This window comes from Corvus hawaiiensis, chromosome 3 (assembly GCF_020740725.1).
Source record: "Corvus hawaiiensis isolate bCorHaw1 chromosome 3, bCorHaw1.pri.cur, whole genome shotgun sequence".
In the NCBI taxonomy this organism is placed as follows: Eukaryota; Metazoa; Chordata; class Aves; order Passeriformes; family Corvidae; genus Corvus; species Corvus hawaiiensis.
Window position 1 is genome coordinate 84,538,113 of NC_063215.1, and position 20,455 is coordinate 84,558,567.

Genomic DNA, 20,455 nt, shown 5'->3' on the forward strand with positions numbered 1-20,455 from the left:
TAGAGAGTAGAAAAAGAGAAATGGGGTGGAAGGTGTGGGGTACAAAATGCAAGACACAACTCTTGAGGAGCAGACCACAGAGTCTCCTACAAGCTGAGACCTCATCAGTTGAGGGCAACTGCTGGTCACTTGTTAGCAGATAATATAGGCAGGAACTCGAGAGGAAAGAATTTGAACTCAAGTTCAAGTTAAAGAACAGCAGTACAGTAACACAAAATTATCAAACTGGAAGTGAGAAGAGCTGTGAGGTCTGTGGTGGTCTGCTAGCAAGAAAAGCTGAGAAACCTATTCTACACTAACATTTTCAAAAAATGGTGCTTCATCAGCTTATGAAAATCAAATTCCCATTCTGTGATCCTAAGTTTTGAAGAGCTAAAATTACTGACTTTCAAACTGATTACAAAAGGGGAACTGTTCATTGCCTATAGTAACAGAAATGTTCTCAAGGATTAGGTTGACTATGGAAATGGTTGGAGTGTTCTCTGCATGTTTAAAATGAAAGCAAAATACCATGTCAGTGGATTAGTAATATAAACTGGAACTAACTGGTCCAATTCAATTGCCTATGGTAAACAAAACACAAATACTTGCAAGACACTAGAAATTATAGGAAGTTTATTTGATCTATTATATTATTTCAAACCTACCTGGCTCCTTATTAGTTAAACACAAATAAGGATTACACTTAAATGTAAAGCTTTATCTTACTACTATTAGTCACCTTAAGATACTCACTTACCTACATATTACCTATTTTCACAAGTCTCATTTTCCATTAGTTTTGCAAAAGCAATCGTAAAGTTACTTCTTGACTTCATTAACATTTTTTTCCTGCTATTTTCCAACAAAATTCCATGATTTCTTTTCCAGACCTTACACAGTCTTTCTGTCAAGAGCTCTTTTTCCAGGTGTGAATATATTTTTGTATGTATATATATACACACACACAGAACCCAAGGAAATATAACTACACAGATTTTATTTTAATTATAAGCATCAAGTCTCAAGCTGAGCTTTGTTATACTCTAAATTACATATTTCAACTATCTGTCAAGCTACAGTGTTGTTACCAAAAAGGCATCTCAGACATTAAAGGAGAAGGTCTTTGTTTCATCTACTACCAGATGTTTAAGGTAGTCTCTGTAGCGAAGAGTATTTGTTTCTGGATCTAGAGCAACGGCGAGCATGTCCTCCATTTCCTCCTGAGAAAAGGGCTCACCTGAAAGACAGCAGAGAATAACACTTTGTCTTGGTAAGTATCCTTTCAAGGACTGGCAAATTCCACTGCTTTTCCCTTGAAAGGATCTCCTTTTGATTCTCACACAGAGGAGAAAAGGAACAAAACTAAGGATCTTACTCCTTCCCTTTTGCCAATGTAAGTCCTGCACACCAAGTGAGCCAGTCTAAAGGAAAGGAGACAGAGGATGTGGATCCATCTGATCTTCTAGTTCACAGACACCAAAACAGCCTGTTCCTCTCTGCCATGGATTTTGAAACAACCATTTTTGTCAGAGTTCTTCTCCTGTGTATATTAGAATTATTATCTCTCATTTGGCTATCCTTGCACTTGTATTCACATCATGAAAGACTTCTGGTTTTTCTCTTTTAGGAGCTTCAAAGCTGCTGATGGCCTACTTCATCCCTCAGAGAACCAGGTTACCAACTGAGGCTAGGTCTTGCACAAAGGTGAACACCCTTTTGAACATGAGGCAGGTGGGCATGAGTCGGCCACACAAGAAAAGCAGGCTTTTCAGAGGATATTGAGGATTACAGAATGTACAACTTAAATCTTGTCTTTGAATCTCTTTGTTTGCATATGGCTCTAGAATTAAGATCAAGATAATGTAAGAATGAATGAGCACTGAAAACTACTGAAACATCCGGAAATCTAAGCTGCAATTTTACAGGACAGCAAAAGAGTCACATACATAGTGAGCACGGAGGTGTGCACAGAATATCCAGACAAAATATCCAGACATGATTGAATTATGAATAAGAATAAAAATCTCTATTCTATAATGTCTGCAAGCAGGCAGATAAATGCTCTTTCCCTGCATCATTGACCAGTGAAATGTCCTAGTCTGCAGCCACTCATCACAACAACAGCACTGTTTGAAGACAATGTATCTGCTCCCACAGGTTTTGGCATGCAGGGTAAGGACCTCAATGTACATATACATGTAATGTTTTTTACTTAAATATTGATATTACCGAAGTCATGTTACCTTCTTCAGTCAAATGTTTGACCAGGTCCTCTTTGGTAATATATCCACATTTATTCTCATCCAAAGCCTTTAAAGGAGAAGAATAAAAGTTGTGGTTTTAAGCTTATTGTATCAAAAAGCAGCAAATTCTTCCCAGCAATTAAGTACTTGAATATTTAGTTACAGACCTCAAATGCATGTAGAATAACATCTTCTGGAATAGGCCAGAATCTGAAACCATGGAATCGGAAAAGTTAAGTTACTGTTTGCTAGTGCTCTGAAAAAACTAAATACGAGTACTAGAGGAAAAGGAAAGCTTGTTTTCTATGAGAATTTACTACGTTTTGTCTATCAAACATTTAATTGCAGCCTAGCCTTTTGGAACTGTCCATATATTTAACTCTTACATCTTTTGTTGTACTACTGTTTAATTTCTCTTGTGCTGAGGAGCCAGATGAATGGCTTCTGCATGTCTGGGCTGGCTGGGTGGGTTAGTAGGAATCAGCAACAGATGAATCATTCTACATAGCCAATGCACTGAACAGAAGTGGACAAACCAAGAAAACAAAGTTTTGTCCAGGTAGGCTGGTAGCTAGGCAACAGATCACCTAGCGTGACTTGGGCAGTCTAATGAGCTGATGATGAGCAAAGGAGGCTGGTGGCTGTAAAAGAAAAGGTCTGTCTAACAATTTCAGAGAGAGGGGAGAACTGGGCACTTGTGTGCATGCATATGCATGATTGATTTTGGAGCTGGAAAGGAAGCTCAGTGCAGCAATGGAGAGCTTCCATATCCCAGCAGGCTCTCACCAAACCCCCAGAATACTAAAGAGAGGGAGCTGAATCCAGAGAGGTTCTAACTGCTCGATTGCTTTGTCTGGACCCGCCTCAGTCTTTAACAATCTAAAAATCAAATGTGCTAAGAAGAAGCCTTGGATTTTGTGATCCAAATCTCAAGTGCCCTTGCATAAGTGAACTATGGACACAGTGCCCCAAAAGATAAAGTGGGTCTTGACAAGCCTGCGCTAGCCTGGGGAAAGTGTGGGGCAATTATTTTTGTGTGTGTATGTGTATATACGTGTATGTTTGCATGAAGGGGGTGTGGAGAAGGAGGAGGAGAGCCCAGAGCAGCATGGCATCATTGTGTGAAAGGGTGAACATCAGTGTGGAGCCACAGATACTCCATGTGTAGAACACTCTCCTACCAAAGGCCCTCTGTGTGCAAAATAATTTCTCAGGGTTGGACAAGATTGAGTTTCTCAAAAGCCTTGACTACCATCTTTAAAATGAAAGATAAACTCCGTGTCAGTAACCTTGCTTTAGTGCAAAATGTCAAAATAGCACAAGTTCCTGTTTTCATGCAAAGACTTCTATGCACCTTTGTGACCACTTTTAGATCAGCAGTCTTTTAGAGTGTTAATTGTATACGTTCAGCTGTACCTGCCACTCACTTTGAGACACAAATATGAAGCTGGTTTACACAACCTATTTAGAATACACTATAACACTCTGTGCTTCTCAGTAACTGTAACTCATATGTTCAGAGAAAGCAATAGTTATGACCTTAATTTGCACACCAAATATTTCAGAGATATACAAAGCATGTTGAACAGCAATTCCAATTCCCATTAAAAATACAAAAGCTACATATTATCACAATTATGATTACAAGCTGGTATTATTCATATCATCATAATTTAATGTAGATGAACTAATTTTGTAACAAAATCTCTCTAGTTAATGTAAACTGAGTTTAAATGGTAAAGAAGATCTGTACTCCTTCCAGGTACGTAAAATTCCTGTAGATACGTTTATTCAGAATCAACCCGTCAATCTGGAATAAAACACAGATACATAAAATTCACTTTCCATTACCTTCTCTCAAGTAGCACTTTTGTCATCACTGGAAGAAATTGTTCCAGATGAACGAATCCACCCGGTTCTTCTACTTCTATCTAAAAATAAAACTTAAGTGTGGCAGGGTATATGACTCATTAGCAAACTAATCCGAAAAATAGAAAATTGGGGTGATCCCTGCATTAAAATTACAGCGTTAGGCTTTGAATATTTGTATCGGGTCTTTAATATCACATGGTACCATAAAATATCCCAGGGAAATACAGGCCTGCTATTATAGACACTTCCAACAACTCAATATTGCCCTCTTGTGCTTCAAAATCATTCGTGCAAAGGAACCAGACACCGAGTAACTGATCTTACCTCCCACAATAACTCAGCAGAGGTTTAAACATGCAGGCTGAAGTCATACTAGTACAGTTTATCAGGGTCTGGAGCATTCCCAAGCAGTGTAATGTGAATACCCGTTACAGCAAACCATGAGCATGTCCCCTTGGCATGATTTTGTGTGTGACATGATTTTGTGGCACATGAACTGTGCCACCCAACATTCCCCCCAGCAGATGCTGGCTTGGACCATAAGGACTTTTCCCCAGCAGGATGCTTGGTGCAGCCACCCTGCATAAAACAGTTACCAGGGTGGGCATGAACTGCTCTGCGCCAGCTGGCTTCAACACCTAAGGATGTTTCTGGGCATATTTCATTGGCTAGCTTGGATATAGCTCCAGTCAAGTACACCTTAATGATGGAATTTGTTGCTTTCATGTTTCATAGTCAAAGAGAGTTGTCAGGGGAAGGACCAGAGAGGCAAGCAGACTGAGTCAGGGCAGACCAAAACAGTCATAAGGCAGCCTATAAAATGCTACCCAAAAAAAGCTTCCTTTTGCATCCCAAATAAATTAACAAATTAGTCCCAAAACACTGGGGACTTCTAGCAGCATTCTCACTGCATTCCTATACTTCCACAGGAGATAAGCAACATGGTAAAAACTGCTCTCTCTCATTGGGGTGCATCTCTTCCCTGAAATTTTCAAGTTTTGCTCCCAAAAGGAGCCCTGTTAATGGAGCTAGCCTGTTCCTTTCTGTGTTGAAACTGGATACATGCCTTGAGGTCTCACATGGCAGCAGCGACACCTTGCTAGGCCCCCGAGACACAGCCCAGATTGAAAGAAAACTCAAACAGGCACTGATTTGAAATCTTCTGAGTCAGGAAAAACTTAGTAAGGAATATTCCTCCTGGGAGCTGGGGCAGAGCTGGGGCAGTTCCTGATACATCCAGTTGCTTAAATGGAAAGCTGCAACTGCTGCTGCATGCTCTTTTCCAGTGTTCTAGAAGGGGTTTGGGCACTAAGACAAGACAGCCATTACATCTTTCTCCTTTAGAGTGGAAACTGGCTTGAGAAAACACATTTTCCATTCTGTTTGGTGAGCCTAGCAGAAGGGATCTTTAGCAAGGAAATGAAGATGTTGAGTGCTTCATTCTAAACCAAATGGAACCTTTTACCATTACAGAATCACTTGTTTTACTGCTTGCTTGATTGAAAAGATGTAACAAAATACGTGGCAAAACCTACTCCTGGGTGATCAGCAACCTCAGCTTCCTCTGATGTGGAACAAACAGCTTCCATTTCAGAGTCTCTATAGATCCAGCAACATCCTGAGCAGTTAAAATTAATCCTATTTCTAACACTTCTTACTCCTCCTCGTGCTCACTCCTGTTCTACACCTCATTTCTCACTGATGTTTTTTCTTCTGTATTTCCTCCTCTTTTCACAATAACAGTATTTGCTTGTTCAAACTCTGTGAGGTTTGCTCTATTTCTTTCCTTTGGGTACATCCATAGCTCCCATAACAATTGTATTGTAGCACCTATTATGTTTTGTATCTCTGTTTTCCCAGCCATTACACCGGGGTACTTGAAACACAAAGAAACAACATCTTCCAGAGTTACCAGGCAGAGCACTGTACCGAATTCCAGGCATTGTAGCAACCCTTGAATTAGCTTTCACCATCTCTACATTTAGCTTTTAATCTTAACTTTGTAAGTAGGCCTAAAGATATGATATTAAGTAAAGAACTGAGTATAAGGCAGTATAAGAAACATTATATGATAATTTATAGAGCTACCATAATTACATGAATGCTGATTTTGCAGATATGAATAACACGATGGCAGCATATGCTAGTTTAGCAATAAGGCTAATAGGAAGATGATATGAGAGAGAGAGACAAGTAGTGAGAAACAGAAATGAATCACAGCTCACAATGGGCAATACTGGGGAAATAGCTTGGTTACAACTGGCTAACAGATACAATTTTTACCTTCTCTAGATCAAGATAAAATGGTATTACCACAGCCAATTATAGTGGCATCTTACATAAATTAAGATATGTTTGTGATTATCATAATATATGAAGGGTTCCACAAGAAGACAGTGTTCTTCTGGTACTAAACCTATGCCAAAGTTTAATTTACAGGCACTATGAAACATTCTTTGCTATTTATTTTCCAGTGCAGTGTTCTTTAAGGTTAACCATTACTCTTTCTTCTTGCAGTATTTATACTCTAATATTCTTACAATCAACATTTTCATACATGTTACACTGTCGTATCTCAAGAATCTTCTGCCTCATGGCTATATTGCATTGTACTTTTTATGTATTACTTATCTCAAATTTTCAGTAATTTTGAAAATTGAAAAAAAAAAAAGGCCAATCTCTTCCAGAGGAAGAGGCAGGCCTTAAATTCTCCTGGTTCCCTTGAACTTGAAAGGGGTTTTCAAGGCATCCCCTTTTCACAAATCTGTATCTTCAGTGAGTTGCACTGTTCATTTGCTGTAAAGAAAAGTCACTGTGGGACACTAAAAGTATCTATATTAAGCACCATAATTTCTCTTTCCATTTTCTCTTGTTTGTCAGTGTGATCTGGGACAATCTGGTTCTGAAAGTACAGAACCAGAGCAGACAGATTGCAGTATCATGTTAAAAGAGCTTTCTCCTCTGATGGTTCTTTGCACTTCTTCATCTGAAGCAGCTGCATCATTTTCACAAGACTTAGTACAAGATTTCTCACACTAAATTCTGATCTACAAGAGACCAGACGAGCCTAGTGAGGGGAGACTACTACTGCAACTATCCAAATTTTTGTTGGTGCAAGAAGAAAACAGTAGGAGACATCAATTCCCAGTATCCTGACCTACACAGGAAAAGGAGAAAAAACCTTATCCACCTCTCAGCTCCAGCACTGTCCACTTCTTAAAGCAGCATGGCCATTTGCAAAAAGAACATGAAGTCTTTTTCCTACTTCTTTGTCCCATTTATTAACCAACCATGCCAAGGCACCAGCACACCACTTTTCTATTACAAGCGTGATGTAAGGAGACAAAAATTAGTGTAGGAAAAGACTGTGGAGAAATGTGATTAATTTCCTTACCTTACCACTGCCTATCACTGGGAGAATGGGAGGACCACTAGGTCTTGTGAGGTTTTATGTCCTGAAGCCTGATTTAAAAGCTTAAGAAATCAAGTTAAGAAAAGATTCTTACCTATAGCTGAGAAATCTCAAGACTGAGAGAGACTTCATGAAGGACAGAACGTTGAAAGGTCTGGATATAAGATAGCAATAACAGGAGAGAGTTCAAAAAATGGCAGGCCTTCTCTCTGGGTATTTTTGGAATGTGATGTATAATTTTAGCACCTGCTCAAGAACTAATTCTTATTACCTAACCCTGCAATGTGTTTCCATGGCATGTCCAGAAGAGTGAGATGGTTAGAGTTTGGATATCCTAATCTGACTGAGGTTTAGGACATTCTTTTTCATCAGTCAAAACCAATTTTTCCTCCATTTTCTATAAATGCCCCTCCACCTTGGCACAGTGCCACAGTGACCCTTCGGGGTAAAAGAGAGTCAAAGACTCCTCATTTTAACCCATCAACGTTGTTACCTCATCAGCCTGCAAGACTGTCTGTCTGCCAGAAACACTTCCATGATACTTCCAACATGTGGGAAAAGAGCTTAGGTTTCCCACTCAGCAAGGCAGAAGGAGCAAAACTGTGCGAGTTGAAGACTGAAAAAAGTACAACAGATCTAAACATTTACCTGTGCAAGCAATTCCTGTACTTCTGCCTCATTTGGGAAGCAACCCAGTGACCTGACAATGCAACCAATCTCTCTGAAAGAAAAGGAGAAGAGAGAGAAGAGAACAGAAGAGACGAGATGAGACGAAAAGAGAAGAGAAGAGAAGAGAAGAGAAGAGAAGAGAAGAGAAGAGAAGAGAAGAGAAGAGAAGAGAAGAGAAGAAAGAAAACAACTTTGTTAATAAATCTGCAATACAAGACTGTCCATGGAGAATCCAGATACCAGTTCAGAGCTTGCACATAGGAGTGCACACATACAAGCACACAAGCAAATCTATGTGGGCTTTTAAGATGATGTCTCAGTAAGCAATGTTTATTTTATCAGACATTAAATATTCTGAAGGTCCTTGAAATTGTTCTTGCAATTTTCCCCAAAAATTCTTTACTATTGTGTTGCAGTGTACTGTGTGCAAGTTACTTTTCCACTGCTGTTCTCTAATTGTTATGCTTATTTTCAGTAAAGTCTATATTTATAAAGTTAATAAATCACTTAGAAATCAACTGAGATGCAATGTAACAAATAAAATATATGCTTATATTAAATGCTATAAAGATACAAATTCTAACTGCATTAAAGAACAATTACAAAAGGTCAGGAAGAAGGCAGCCCTGCTATGTCCATGCTGTGCTCTGAAAGAGTCAAACAGAGCAACAACGTGGCTTATCACCACTCTGTTTATGCTGTAAATATATTCATAGCTTGCATTTACTGCTGAACCTGGTGCAGCTGTTCTGAGGCTCTAAATAAAATTCTGACCAAACTGGCAATGCCTCAAAATAGTCTAAGATGAATAACATCACACACTAGAAACAAAAGTATCCTAAAGCTGTAATAAAGCTTTAATGAGACTTATGGTGTGATTAAAAACAAAATAACAGAAGCCTTAATATAGCTTGTGATTTACAATTCAATTCAACAACACAGAAATTTAAGCACATTTGAATATGAATTCACAGTGCTGGTGGTTACCATGATCCACACCCTGTAGTTCCTTCATCTTGACCAGTGGTGAATTTTTTCATTTGGCGCAAAAATCAGATTGCCTAATAAAAATGGTAGATACAAGGAGGAATGACCTTTGTAAAATTTTCATATAACTGTAAGGCCCTGGATGTAGCACACCAAGCATATGCAAAATTTTATGTATAAGTCTACGACCTCCTCAGACAGGTCCCAAGGAGTTCCTATTCTCATTGAAAACATGTGAGAAGAACCATAACAGAGAGAAGAAGGCTGGCTGCACAACACTAGTTACAAAGCAAAGGCCAATCCCACACATCCACGTGCTATGAAATGAAACCAGCTACTCAAATGACCCTGCCCCTGTGGGTGTGAATGGCCAATGGCCTCAGGGAGGTCAGTCACTTAGACATAATCCTTGTCCATGCATCCTACTTCTAGTATGGATAATACTGCATTTGTTGTTCTCACTCCTGCACTCCCTCATATTTTCCAGCTATTTCCACTATTCTCTGCCTCCACCAGAGCAACATCCAACACAAATCCTGCCTCCTTGCTGTCCCACACTATTTCTGCTCTCACAGACTGCCAGGGACGGGAATGCTACCAGCACCCTCCTGCCTCACCTCACTCACACCCAGCAAAACTGTGACATGACAGAGGTAAGCCATGCCCTAGAAGAGTCAGCAAGATCTGGCACTGCTGGATGCTGTATCTGGCAGTCTGCATGCGTGCCAGCACGAGGATGTTGCTTGAAGTGTTTGTGGTAAAAAAGTCAGGTCCCATTTGGTAATAACACGGAATTTAAAGGACCTGATAGGAAACTGTATTTTGCTCCCAGCCACTTCCTCTCACTTAATTCAGCAGCTGCAGTTTCTGCTGTGTAGTTTCTAGAATACAAAAATGATGGTTAAAATCAAGTTTATGATCATACAAGTTTTGTAACACAGATGCAATGAAAATTTTGGGTCATGGTTTTCACCCTACATATAACACTTCCAAATTACAAGATTTGCAGTATCACAAAAGTCCTTGACTGAGGGACGTGAAACATGCATAAAACAATACCATCTTCCTCATGCTTAATTTCTTACTAATTTGTATTTGCACTAGGAGTCTTGGAATACCAATGTTGGCCTGTCAAACCAGAGTAATTTTCCATTCTTCACGGGTATCTGATATTTCAGGCAGTAACACTGATACAGCTACAATTGTGGTTAAGAATTGTGCTGTGCTGCCACCTTCTGATACAAGATAACCGGCCATTAATAATCCCATTTGTGATACAGCCCTGCAATATGAACCTAGGAATAAATACACAATTAGTTTTTGTTCACTGTCTGTATCTGTACTATGCCAAAAATTAATGTAAAATTGTGCATTTACTATGTTACTTTTGGATGTCCCCTGTCTGAATGAATACATTTTAAAAAGAGTCTATTTGTATCATTTCATTGTTGTAACATGCTCTCAAGTTGTATATCCATATATAACAGAGTGAGAAGTGGAGAAAACTCTACAGCTGTTTAGCCAAGACTGCAGATGTCAATGACAAACAAGCAATGAGTATGCCATGATGCAGTGAGGGCTGGGGGCCCCCAAGGCTGGAGGGTGGTAGTGGTGGGGACTCTGCCCCAGACCAGGCAGCCAGGACCCATCTTACTGCCCAGCCAGGAGCAGGGCACCAGGGGGCACCGGGACAGCACCGGGCATCAGGCACCTCCCTGGGCATGGACCAAGAGATTTAAGTGATGACTCTCCCCGAAAGAGCCCTATGGACAAGGAAACAGCAACTATACTGAGTGTGGAGACATATCCTAAAACTCTCCCCATGGAGCATAGCTGAAAAACCATTGCTTCTACAAAATACCTGCAATTTCTTAAATTTAGAGGCATTAGTAAGCATGCATTGCTACAACCATCACATAAATACGCTGCACCTCTCTTTCCTCTCTATAATGTAGAAAAGGTGTTCGGAACATTTGTTTTTCAATTTGTCTTCATGAGAATGTCTAATGACAACAATTTCACCAGTTCTCACACTCCATTGTAGTGTTTATACTCAATAACTGATTTAGAATTAAAACGATATTCTTTTGAAAATAGTAACTGAAAATATGAAAAATTACTCCAGTAAATTTTCATAACAACAGCTTATAACCTCAGAACCTGCTCCCTGAGACATAAACATGTGGTTTATGTATTTTATATCAAAAGCCATATTGTCATGTGTATGAATGCTTATGTTAAAATTAAGTAGCACTGTCAAATATTCAAACTTTACAAATGCCAGAATTAAGATTATCTAGAAATTTTTTGATTTGACACCCTTTAGCCCTGTATCTTGCAGCCAGTTATGCCCCGATCAGTCTAACAGTCCATGTTTTTATCTTCCACTGAACTTCCACCTCCTTGCTCAGACATATATTTTGTCTGTTTTTCCATAACATTGCAAGGTAAAGGTACAGTGTACGCAGTTCTCCCTCCAGACTCCCATGTGTGCACCATTTCCCCAGTTCTGGTCATTCCATTTCAAAAAGGAGAAATCTGAACAAGAAGAAGCACCAAAAAGAATGGCCAGAACTATAGAATAGCATCTCCTAAGTGATTAAGCACATCCAGACTCTTCAGGCTTAAACTACTGTGATAGAAGATGAATGCGACAGCCAGGTACAAATTCATTAATGAGAAGATTAGTAGAGAACAATTCTTCACTATTTATCATAACATAGAAAAAAATAAACCAGGGGCCACTCAAATCATGATGTAGCAGATGTAAAAAACCAACAAGAGTTTCTGTATATTTGTTCAATTTCTTGTGACCTTAGACCTCTTGTCTATTTGCAGCTTCCTCTTGCCCCTTTACTCCCCCAGTTCCAGCATCCCTCTCTCAGGCAAGTTTCAGTCTTCAAACACTGAACAATGCAAAATGTCTGTTAAACAAGCAAAGACACGCTTCTCCAATCAGGGCCAAAAGGACAGGTTCAATTACATTTTCTGGTAAAGTAGATGCCAGTTTAGGGAACCCATGGAGAGAGGAAACCACACTAGAGCAGGTTTGCTGGTAGGACTTGTGGCCCTGCAAGGGACCCACGCTGGAACAATCTGTTCCTGAAGGACTGTCTCCCATGGAAGGGACCCAGGCTGTGGCAGTTTGTGATGAACTGCAGCCATGGGAAGAACCCATGCTGGAGAAGTTCATGGAGGACTGTCCCATGGGAGAGACCCCACGCTGGGGAAGAGTGTGAGGAGTCCTTCCCCTGAGCAGGGAGGAGTGGCAGTGACTATGTGTGATGAACTGACTGTAACCCTTACTGCCCATCTCCCTGCGTTGCTGTGGGAAGGAGATAGAGAATCGTGAATAAAGTTTAGCCCAGGAAAGGAGGCTAGGGGAAGGTGTTTTTAAAGATTTGGCTTTACTTCTCATTATTCCTACCCTGATTTGATTGGTAATAAATTAATTTTCCCAAAGTCAAGTCAGTTTTGCCATGATGCTAATTGGTAAGTGATCTTTCCCTGCCCTTATCTCGATCCATAAGCATTTTGTCGTATTTCCTCTCCCACGTTCCACTGAAGAGAGGAGTGATGGAGCAGCTTCAGTGGGCATCTGGCATCCATCAAAGGTCAACCCACCACAAACATACTTGTCAAAACAGGGCCAAAAGAACTGTTTCAATGACATTTTCTGGTAATGGGATGCCAGTTTAGGGAGCTATTTATCTCTATGTTAGATTCTGTAATATTTTTGTGAATATATTTACAAACCTGACATCCACAGTTTTATTGGATTCACGGTCAAACACCTCAAAAGCTTCTGTAATCTTTTTCTCAATTTCAGCTACTATGCCATCTGCAAAAAGAAACATAAAAAAAAAAAGATTCACTGAGCTGTTGCAACTAATTTATTTCCAATTTGAGACTTACGACAGCAGAAGCACCAAAACTGATAAAGGGCAAACAGGAAAGGTACTTTGAAAAAGCAGAAGTTATTAGGAAAAACCCCCACTCTAAATGCAGGATCTGTCATTTATATTACTAATATTGCCTTGCTAAGGCTCTGCAGCTACATCAAGTCAATGTAGCTGCATGAACACACAGCTGCCCAGGTGTGGACCCTGCCCAGAGTGTGCCACAACTCACTCTGGACCACAAGCCTGAGCCCTCCCTGGATGCCATGGTGCCAGTGGAAGTAGGAAGACAAACATGGGGCCAGGCCTGCCCTGAGATGGGGTTGAGTCACTTCATGCAGGTTCCTGCATCCAGGGAAACAAAAGTGCTCTCATGTCTACTCAGTTAGTCATAATGTATGAAAAGCTGGGAACCAGGCATGAAGAGATGTATAAGATATGTGCACAGTGAATGTGGCTCATGGTAAATAATTCATAGTAAGAGTTTGGAAAGGAAGACAATCTCAGCAAAGGGGAAAGAGTAACTTGCTGCATTTGTTTTTTATATCTCAACCTCAAAGAACAGGGAAAGAAGAACCACAACTTATCACAGATGTATCTTGTATAAGCCAGAAACTGCATTCTTGGGGCAGGCTAAGAACCAGGAAATAAATTCTGAAGAAAAAAATATAAGGAGAGGAAAGGGTCTATCTCAAAAGAAAAACTCCCCGGCAAGAAAGCTGAGGTAAGAAAAATAGTGAACTGGTAGCCCATTTATTAGTTTGACTCCAAATGACAGAATATAGGAAGCAAAGTGACATGGAGATGACTTTTTGGTCCCTGTGGCTAAATACAGCCCCAAAATCCGTTTTGCAAACCAGGTCCCAGGAGGCAGCATTTTTTAAGCTAGCCCCCAAGCCTCCACAGAGATTCCACAGGGAAAATCTGAATGACGGCCAAATTGAGATTGGTATGAGGGACACTTGTTTTCTCATTTTCATACTTGTCTTCTGTATTTTCAATACAAAAAGCAAAACGTAGCTCTCCTGTAGTAGACAACATATTTCCTTTTTTAGCTGATGTGGTGTTAACTGCTGTTGAGCACCTCTGGCCAACATTAAGCCACCAGATCTTTTTTCTGCAGGCATAACAAATTCATACCTAGTTTTCTACAATCCCAATTGTTTGGGAACCCCTGGGGCTGTAGTGTGCAATCATTTTTTCATTTGCTTTCTTGCCCTCGCGACAGAAATGTCATTTTGCTGACAAAGGGTATCAGAACTAAACATAGCTGAATGATACATTGGCTTTGTGATCTCCCTCTCTTTATCTTGACCCATGAGCTTTTTTATTGTGGTTTCTCCCCCTGTGCAGTTGAGGAGGGCAGAGAGAGGCTGGGTGGCTGCCCGGCAGCTGGCCAAGGCCAGCCCATCAGGCTGCAAGCACTTCAACGCAGCAGTGGATTGACCCGGATATGAGGAACCTCTTCTGCAAGTAGAAGAGAGGTGCATCCCCTTATAAAGCTACAGCTGCCTGCTGCTTTCCATCTGTGTTTGATACTGAACTCCCCAGAGGATACACAAAGAGAAGATAGGTAGGAACATATCCTATATTCCTCTCTGTTACTTTATTCCCCTAAAGCATGGGCAGGTATGTGTGCGATGGATTGGAGACTGGAGCTCACTGAGGAAGAGGAGCCCTGTGCAGTCCCCAGGCACAGGACAAGCTGTATTCTTTCCACAGCCTTGAAACAGCCTCAAAAAAACCCACAGTTAAATCTAAGTGGACCTGATTCCTTGCAGAAAAGTTCCTAAAGACTCTCAAACTACAAATTTGATGGGGTTTTTTCTGGTTACTTCAAAGAGTCTTGGATCTTGTCTCCCATGTAGACTTGGAGTTTAGTTCTTGACATCAGGCACTTCAATTGTACACTGCAACTTGCAATAGAGAAATGTTGAAGGAATATTTATAGCTGTATATTCTTGGCATGATGTGTGAGACTTCTGTAGAAATAAAAATTAGCCAAGAGAAGGCAGAGAGAGATTTTAAGTACTGGAACTCTGTAGGCATCCAGCCTTTCAAAGTTTTTTTCCATGAAAACAGTATACACTAATCTCACCTGTTTGAAGAGGCCTGACAAAGAAAGGTCCTGAAATTGAATGAACTTGATTTAATCTAGGTACAGATAATCTCTATCTCTTCCAAGAACTGAGAGGAAATTGTGGCTAAGAGCCATATCCCTGGAAGAAAACATAATATGTTGTTGTCCTCTCAAAGACTCTCTGTGAGATGAGTAAACACCTAAAAAGCTACTGGCTAAATCTGTCGTCTTCCCTCCAGGAATGAAAGCCAAAGATGTCCAAGACAGTTCAGGATGGCAAAGCTATTTATCTGAAAAATTCAATAATTCACTCTAAACCTCTCTTTGCAATGGAAAAGGACATGGATTCCAACTCTAGAATAAGAAATGGGTGAAGCTTTAAAATTACCCCTTCAAGAAGGGCATTAAGAGACAAGACACGCAGTTAACTCAGCGGATGTGATGTTCCAATGTACTGAAATGATTCTGTACAAGGAGACTCTCCACCACAGGTAGATCAAAGTTCCATGTTGCCTTGTGGGCAGTGTTCTAGCAGTTTTTTGGGACAGAAATACCCACACTCTGACAGAATAAGATTTCACTCACTTATTCTATTAACTAGAAAAACAATACGCAGTATCAAGGATAAAATTATCTCACTACTTGTAATGGTTTAAATAAATAAACATTGAAACATACCATGCCAAAAAGGACTCCAATACCTACATCTACTTATTCCCTCAAAAGAATCCTGTTAGTATGATGTATTATTTCCATTTTTATGCTGTTAAAATGCTTGAGATACTCCTCAGTGTTGTCCCATCCTAATTTATTTTCCTACCACATATGCAATAAGAAGAAAAAAAGTCTTAAAATCTGTTTCTCAGATACATTAAGTGTAATTTCTAGTGTACTCACTAGCAGTTTTCTTTCCTGTACTATCCTTTGCTATTTTCCCATTTTGTTTAGTGTGAAATAGATAAAAGCTCTAGATATGCCAGATAAGTACAACTGACAGAGAGCTGGGACTCCCAAGTCAATTCTGATGGTTCTTTCAAAATGAATTGTTTCTCTTCAGCTTGTCCAGACTGTTCCCCAGCACTCGGAAGCCCATTTGAAGCCATCCCTTAAGCAGAACACCTGCCTCAGTTGTGACATTTCTTCTGCAAAGACCACACTTTCAGCCATTGTAGGGAACAGAAACCATTAGGTAGACGTGGCTGTGCCAGACTCTTGAGTAATAAGAATTTTCAAAAGGGATTTCTAGTTGATGCAATCTGCTAGATTCTACCATTCACTTAATGTATGAGCTTGCTCTCTTTCTTTCCTTGGGGCCAGTTGCTCTGATGGTTCAAAAAGCCAATCCTTTCTTTGACTAAAGAGAAATTATGTGCAGAAAAAAAGAGTTATCATAAGAAGAGGTAGTCCAGCATTAAACAACCACCTAAAATGCTGGGGAGCAGCATCTGTCTGTTGGTCACAGGGAAAGATTTAGACCCAGTGCATCCTGATGAACCTATTTACACTATGAAATACTTTTAAACTCTTTTTATGCTTCTTAAAAGTAAAATTAAGGGCTGATTTGTAGAAGTTCCAGTGGACTTGATTTATTACCTACTGTTACTGCTCACACACCTTCCACATTATTCTTTATAAACATAAATTTAGGTGTATTGTAATAAATATTGTCAACTTTATATTTAAACACCTATATGCATGTGGATATCTTATTAATTACTCCATCCTCTTTCCATGGTACTACAAGCACATGTAAGGAAACCCCTGAGGTCTCTGCTGACTGGAACTCTTTCTCACATGGGGCTGCCTTGTCAGTCTGAAGGGACAAGGGACATAACCAGGTAACCCCAACTCAGTGACAATTTCAGCGTCATTTACATGTTCTTATTCCAGTTTTATTTAAAGTGCTGTTATCAACAGCTCTTTTGTAGATTTCCACATCCGGTAACTGGGGCTTATCAGCTGGAAGTACAGAATGTTATCAGTGGCTTTATACTCCAGCTTTTCTTTTCCACTAGCCATTATTTCAACCAAAAAAGTAGGCAGCAACCTAGGTCCTGTCAGAGGAACTGGGAATGAGATACAAAGACTGCCATGAAGAAGAAGGAACATTTTTAAGAAGGTAATGGACATGAGAGGGGATGTGTCTGTGCAACCAGCCACATAAAAAAATGTGCATCTTTTAAATCCCCTGCAATCTGCACTCAACTTCAGTCAACATCCTATTTCTGCTCACAGATTCAACTTACTGTTTTTAACCACCTTCTCCTCTCTACTCCAACACTTCCATAAAGCTCCTATGACCACTCTTGGCATGCTTTTAGGATGAAAGAGATGAACTAAAAACCAAAAGTGATTTGCCAACACTGTTTTACATGACCTCTCCCAGAATCCTTCACAAAACCACAAATGGAAATAAGGGCATAAGAACTGGAAAAAAAAACCCAACAAAAAATTCAGAAACTGACAGTAGTTCTAAGGAGAAGAAATGTACAATGTATATTTGCTTAAATACAAAGGAAAAAAAAACAATAAGAGACTTCACAATTCAAACTCTGAGGAGGTTATCAATGAGCTCTTATGAGATCTAATCAGGCTTTTAAGTAAGTTCCAACTGGACCATCAGCTAGGTCAAGATATTCAAAAGCTGTCACAATACTCAGCATCACCTGTACAGGTGAATTCTCAAACATTCTCAAATAAGCTCATCAGTTTTATCAAGGCATGGTATTTCCAGAATAAAAATGGAAAGCCAGTATGGTCTCATATCATGAATTCTTGGTGACGATATAAGCAATCTGCCACAAACATTTGGGTTGCATTCATATGAAGTATGGGAAGCTTGGCTGACATAAAAATAATTCCGAAATCTTGCCCCACCCCAAAAAAGAAAACCTTACATCATTTAACTAATTCTGTTTTAAGGAAATTACTGAGGAATGGGAACATGGAGAAAACCATCCTGAGGGCACTTGAATCTGACTTATTGGCAAGATCCTTCTGCCTGCAGAGGAAAAGGCATGAACTAACTTTTTTCTAGTGGCCTTCTCAATTCCAGAGGAAGCTAAATGTACAGTCAGCCTAATATGCTGAACCAGCAAGTGTATGCCATGCTCTAAGAATATCAAGCTAAGAGAAATATTGTCTTCTCTACTCTGTACCTCCAGAAGCATGTAAAATATTAATATATTAGGTATCAGAAAAGAAAGGAATAGGATTAAGCTGTAAGCTTGCAGAATAGGCAGTGTTGTTCAGTTGTGTTTTGTGATACCTAATTAAATATTTAAGACATGTAATCATTGAATACTCTGCATTCTAGAAAGACAAATCAAGAAGATTTTGAAGCAAAACAAGAGGTGTATAGAGCTTGATTCCTCCAAAGAAGGGGTAAACCTCTTCCTGAACTGCAATCCAAAGAAAACAGATTGATGCAAAGTATGGATGGCACCAATGAGAAAAGTGTCACCTGAGTTTAGACATTCAGATTAAGTGAAGAGATAAAATACACAGCTTTGTGACATTTCATATATGTCAGTTCCCAAGAATTGACCAGGCTGATGTCTTCACTGGCTGCAACACCTACTCCAGTTTGGGATGCAAGCTATGGCCTGCAGACTTGGGAGAGGGATAATGCTTTCCCTCCTACAAAAGAAGCATCCTATGTTATCACAGATTATACTCAGGCAATCTGAATTTTAGTCTGTATTAAAAAAAAATCTTAACAGGTTTATGTAGAGATCACTTTCAAGCATTCCCAAAGAAGCAAAAATGAAAACTCAAGAACAGCAAAAGCTTTTTCTTTCATGTTTTTCAGAATTGTTGAGAAGTAGCCATGTCATTGCTCCCCATTGCTTATGTTTGTCACAGCATACACCATGTGATATCCAGATAACAAGCAAAGCTCATCACCAGTGTGAACAAAACCAAAACCCTGCACTCATCATCGTGAATGCGAGCAACCTTGGACCAAGAGCATCACCTCACGCTGCTGTCATACCTCTTCTCCTAATGGCAGTACAAGTGAGAGCTGAAAAGTTACCTGGTTGTTTCCACCATAGTAACTGCCTTATGGAAAACCAACAGAGAATAAAAGTAAAGGGACTACATTTAAAAATAGAGATGGAATGGAGCTTTCAGAGTGGAGCAATCGGAATGATCTTTGCACAGACCCATGGCACCTCATGTGAACAGCCACAAGAAGAAAACCACCAACAGCAAATAGACTTTTTTAAAAATCAGGTAAATAATTTGATGTCTGATATTAAAATACAGGCTGTCAGTTTGATGCCTGTGGAAAAAGTTAACTGCAAAAGCTACTTCATATTCTGACAGAAAAATATTAAACACAATTTTTCCTTTTTGTCTTCTTTACATAAGACAATTGTAGCATGGGCAAAATAGTGATGTAAAAAGAAAGCACTATCTTGACTCCAGTCTTGGCTACAAAAATGAAATTATTTTATAGAATTCTGATAGCAATAAAAAAATTAAGAGTTCAGATCAACTCTGGAAATATCTTGTTCACTTCCTTTAGAAGTAGACAAATTCATTAAAGACTTGTAAAAAATTACACAGCAACTGTTCATTTCAACCTCAAAGTTGAAAAATGTACTAATATACCAATTTGCAAAAGGTATCTAGGTTGTGGTAGTCAGTTGACAGCAAATCCCGAAGTTACAAGTTGCCAGTAACTTTACCTAATGAAACAAGATATCCTGAATATAATCCTGGGTTTTGACTGTTCAGTAGATGGCATTTTAAATGCCATGGCATTCTAATCTACCATTGATTCAGATGTTTCAATACATGTGGGAATCAAAACTAACTAAATTAATGGGGCAATTAACAACTCATTCAACTGCTGAGAAAAAAGTACAGAAGCTATTGCTGCCTTGATAAGCAGTCAAACTTCTAGTTGCTCAAAAAATTCTTAAACTACTTGACAGCGTAACATAGAACAAAATAGGCCATGGAGAATGCCACATCAAGCTGGGAAAGAAGTCATAAATAGTCAGTGTCTTCCATCACCTAGAATTTCCAAAGGTGTTTAAACCCATAGTTCACACTACCTCTTAACACAGCTCATATTAAAATGTCATTGAGTTGAAAGGGAATATCTGCCACTGACAAAGTTCTTGTCCCAGCTATCTCTCCTCAAAGGTGATGGAGTCATGGACAATCCCATCTACTGTCCTCTCTCCTGGATCAGACATGATTCTTCATCAGCAGAAAAAGCATTTCTTTCCCTCATAGTACACATTCTTGTCAGTTATCAAGCCCACTTTAATGCTGTCACTTCTGGTTGCTCCTGCAA

The 20,455-nt window shown here is 39.6% G+C and overlaps 1 protein-coding gene across 2 annotated transcripts in view; it reads right to left on the reverse strand.

Annotated features, from left to right (window-relative positions):
- Positions 1-961: 961 nt before the first annotated feature.
- EFCAB2 (EF-hand calcium binding domain 2) overlaps positions 962-20,455 on the reverse strand; it is a 37,326-nt gene continuing 17,832 nt past the window's right edge. The window contains exons 2-7 of one of the 2 annotated variants that reach the window (XM_048299609.1): positions 12,922-13,006; positions 8,158-8,230; positions 4,077-4,156; positions 2,393-2,435; positions 2,226-2,292; positions 962-1,219 (exon numbers count right to left, since the gene is read on the reverse strand). In XM_048299609.1, coding sequence (XP_048155566.1) covers positions 1,083-1,219; positions 2,226-2,292; positions 2,393-2,435; positions 4,077-4,156; positions 8,158-8,230; positions 12,922-13,006 — 485 coding nt within the window. In that variant the 3' untranslated portion in view covers positions 962-1,082. Of the gene's footprint in view, positions 1,220-2,211; positions 2,293-2,392; positions 2,436-4,076; positions 4,157-8,157; positions 8,231-12,921; positions 13,007-20,455 lie in introns of both variants that reach the window. The other variant, XM_048299610.1, reaches the window with a different exon arrangement.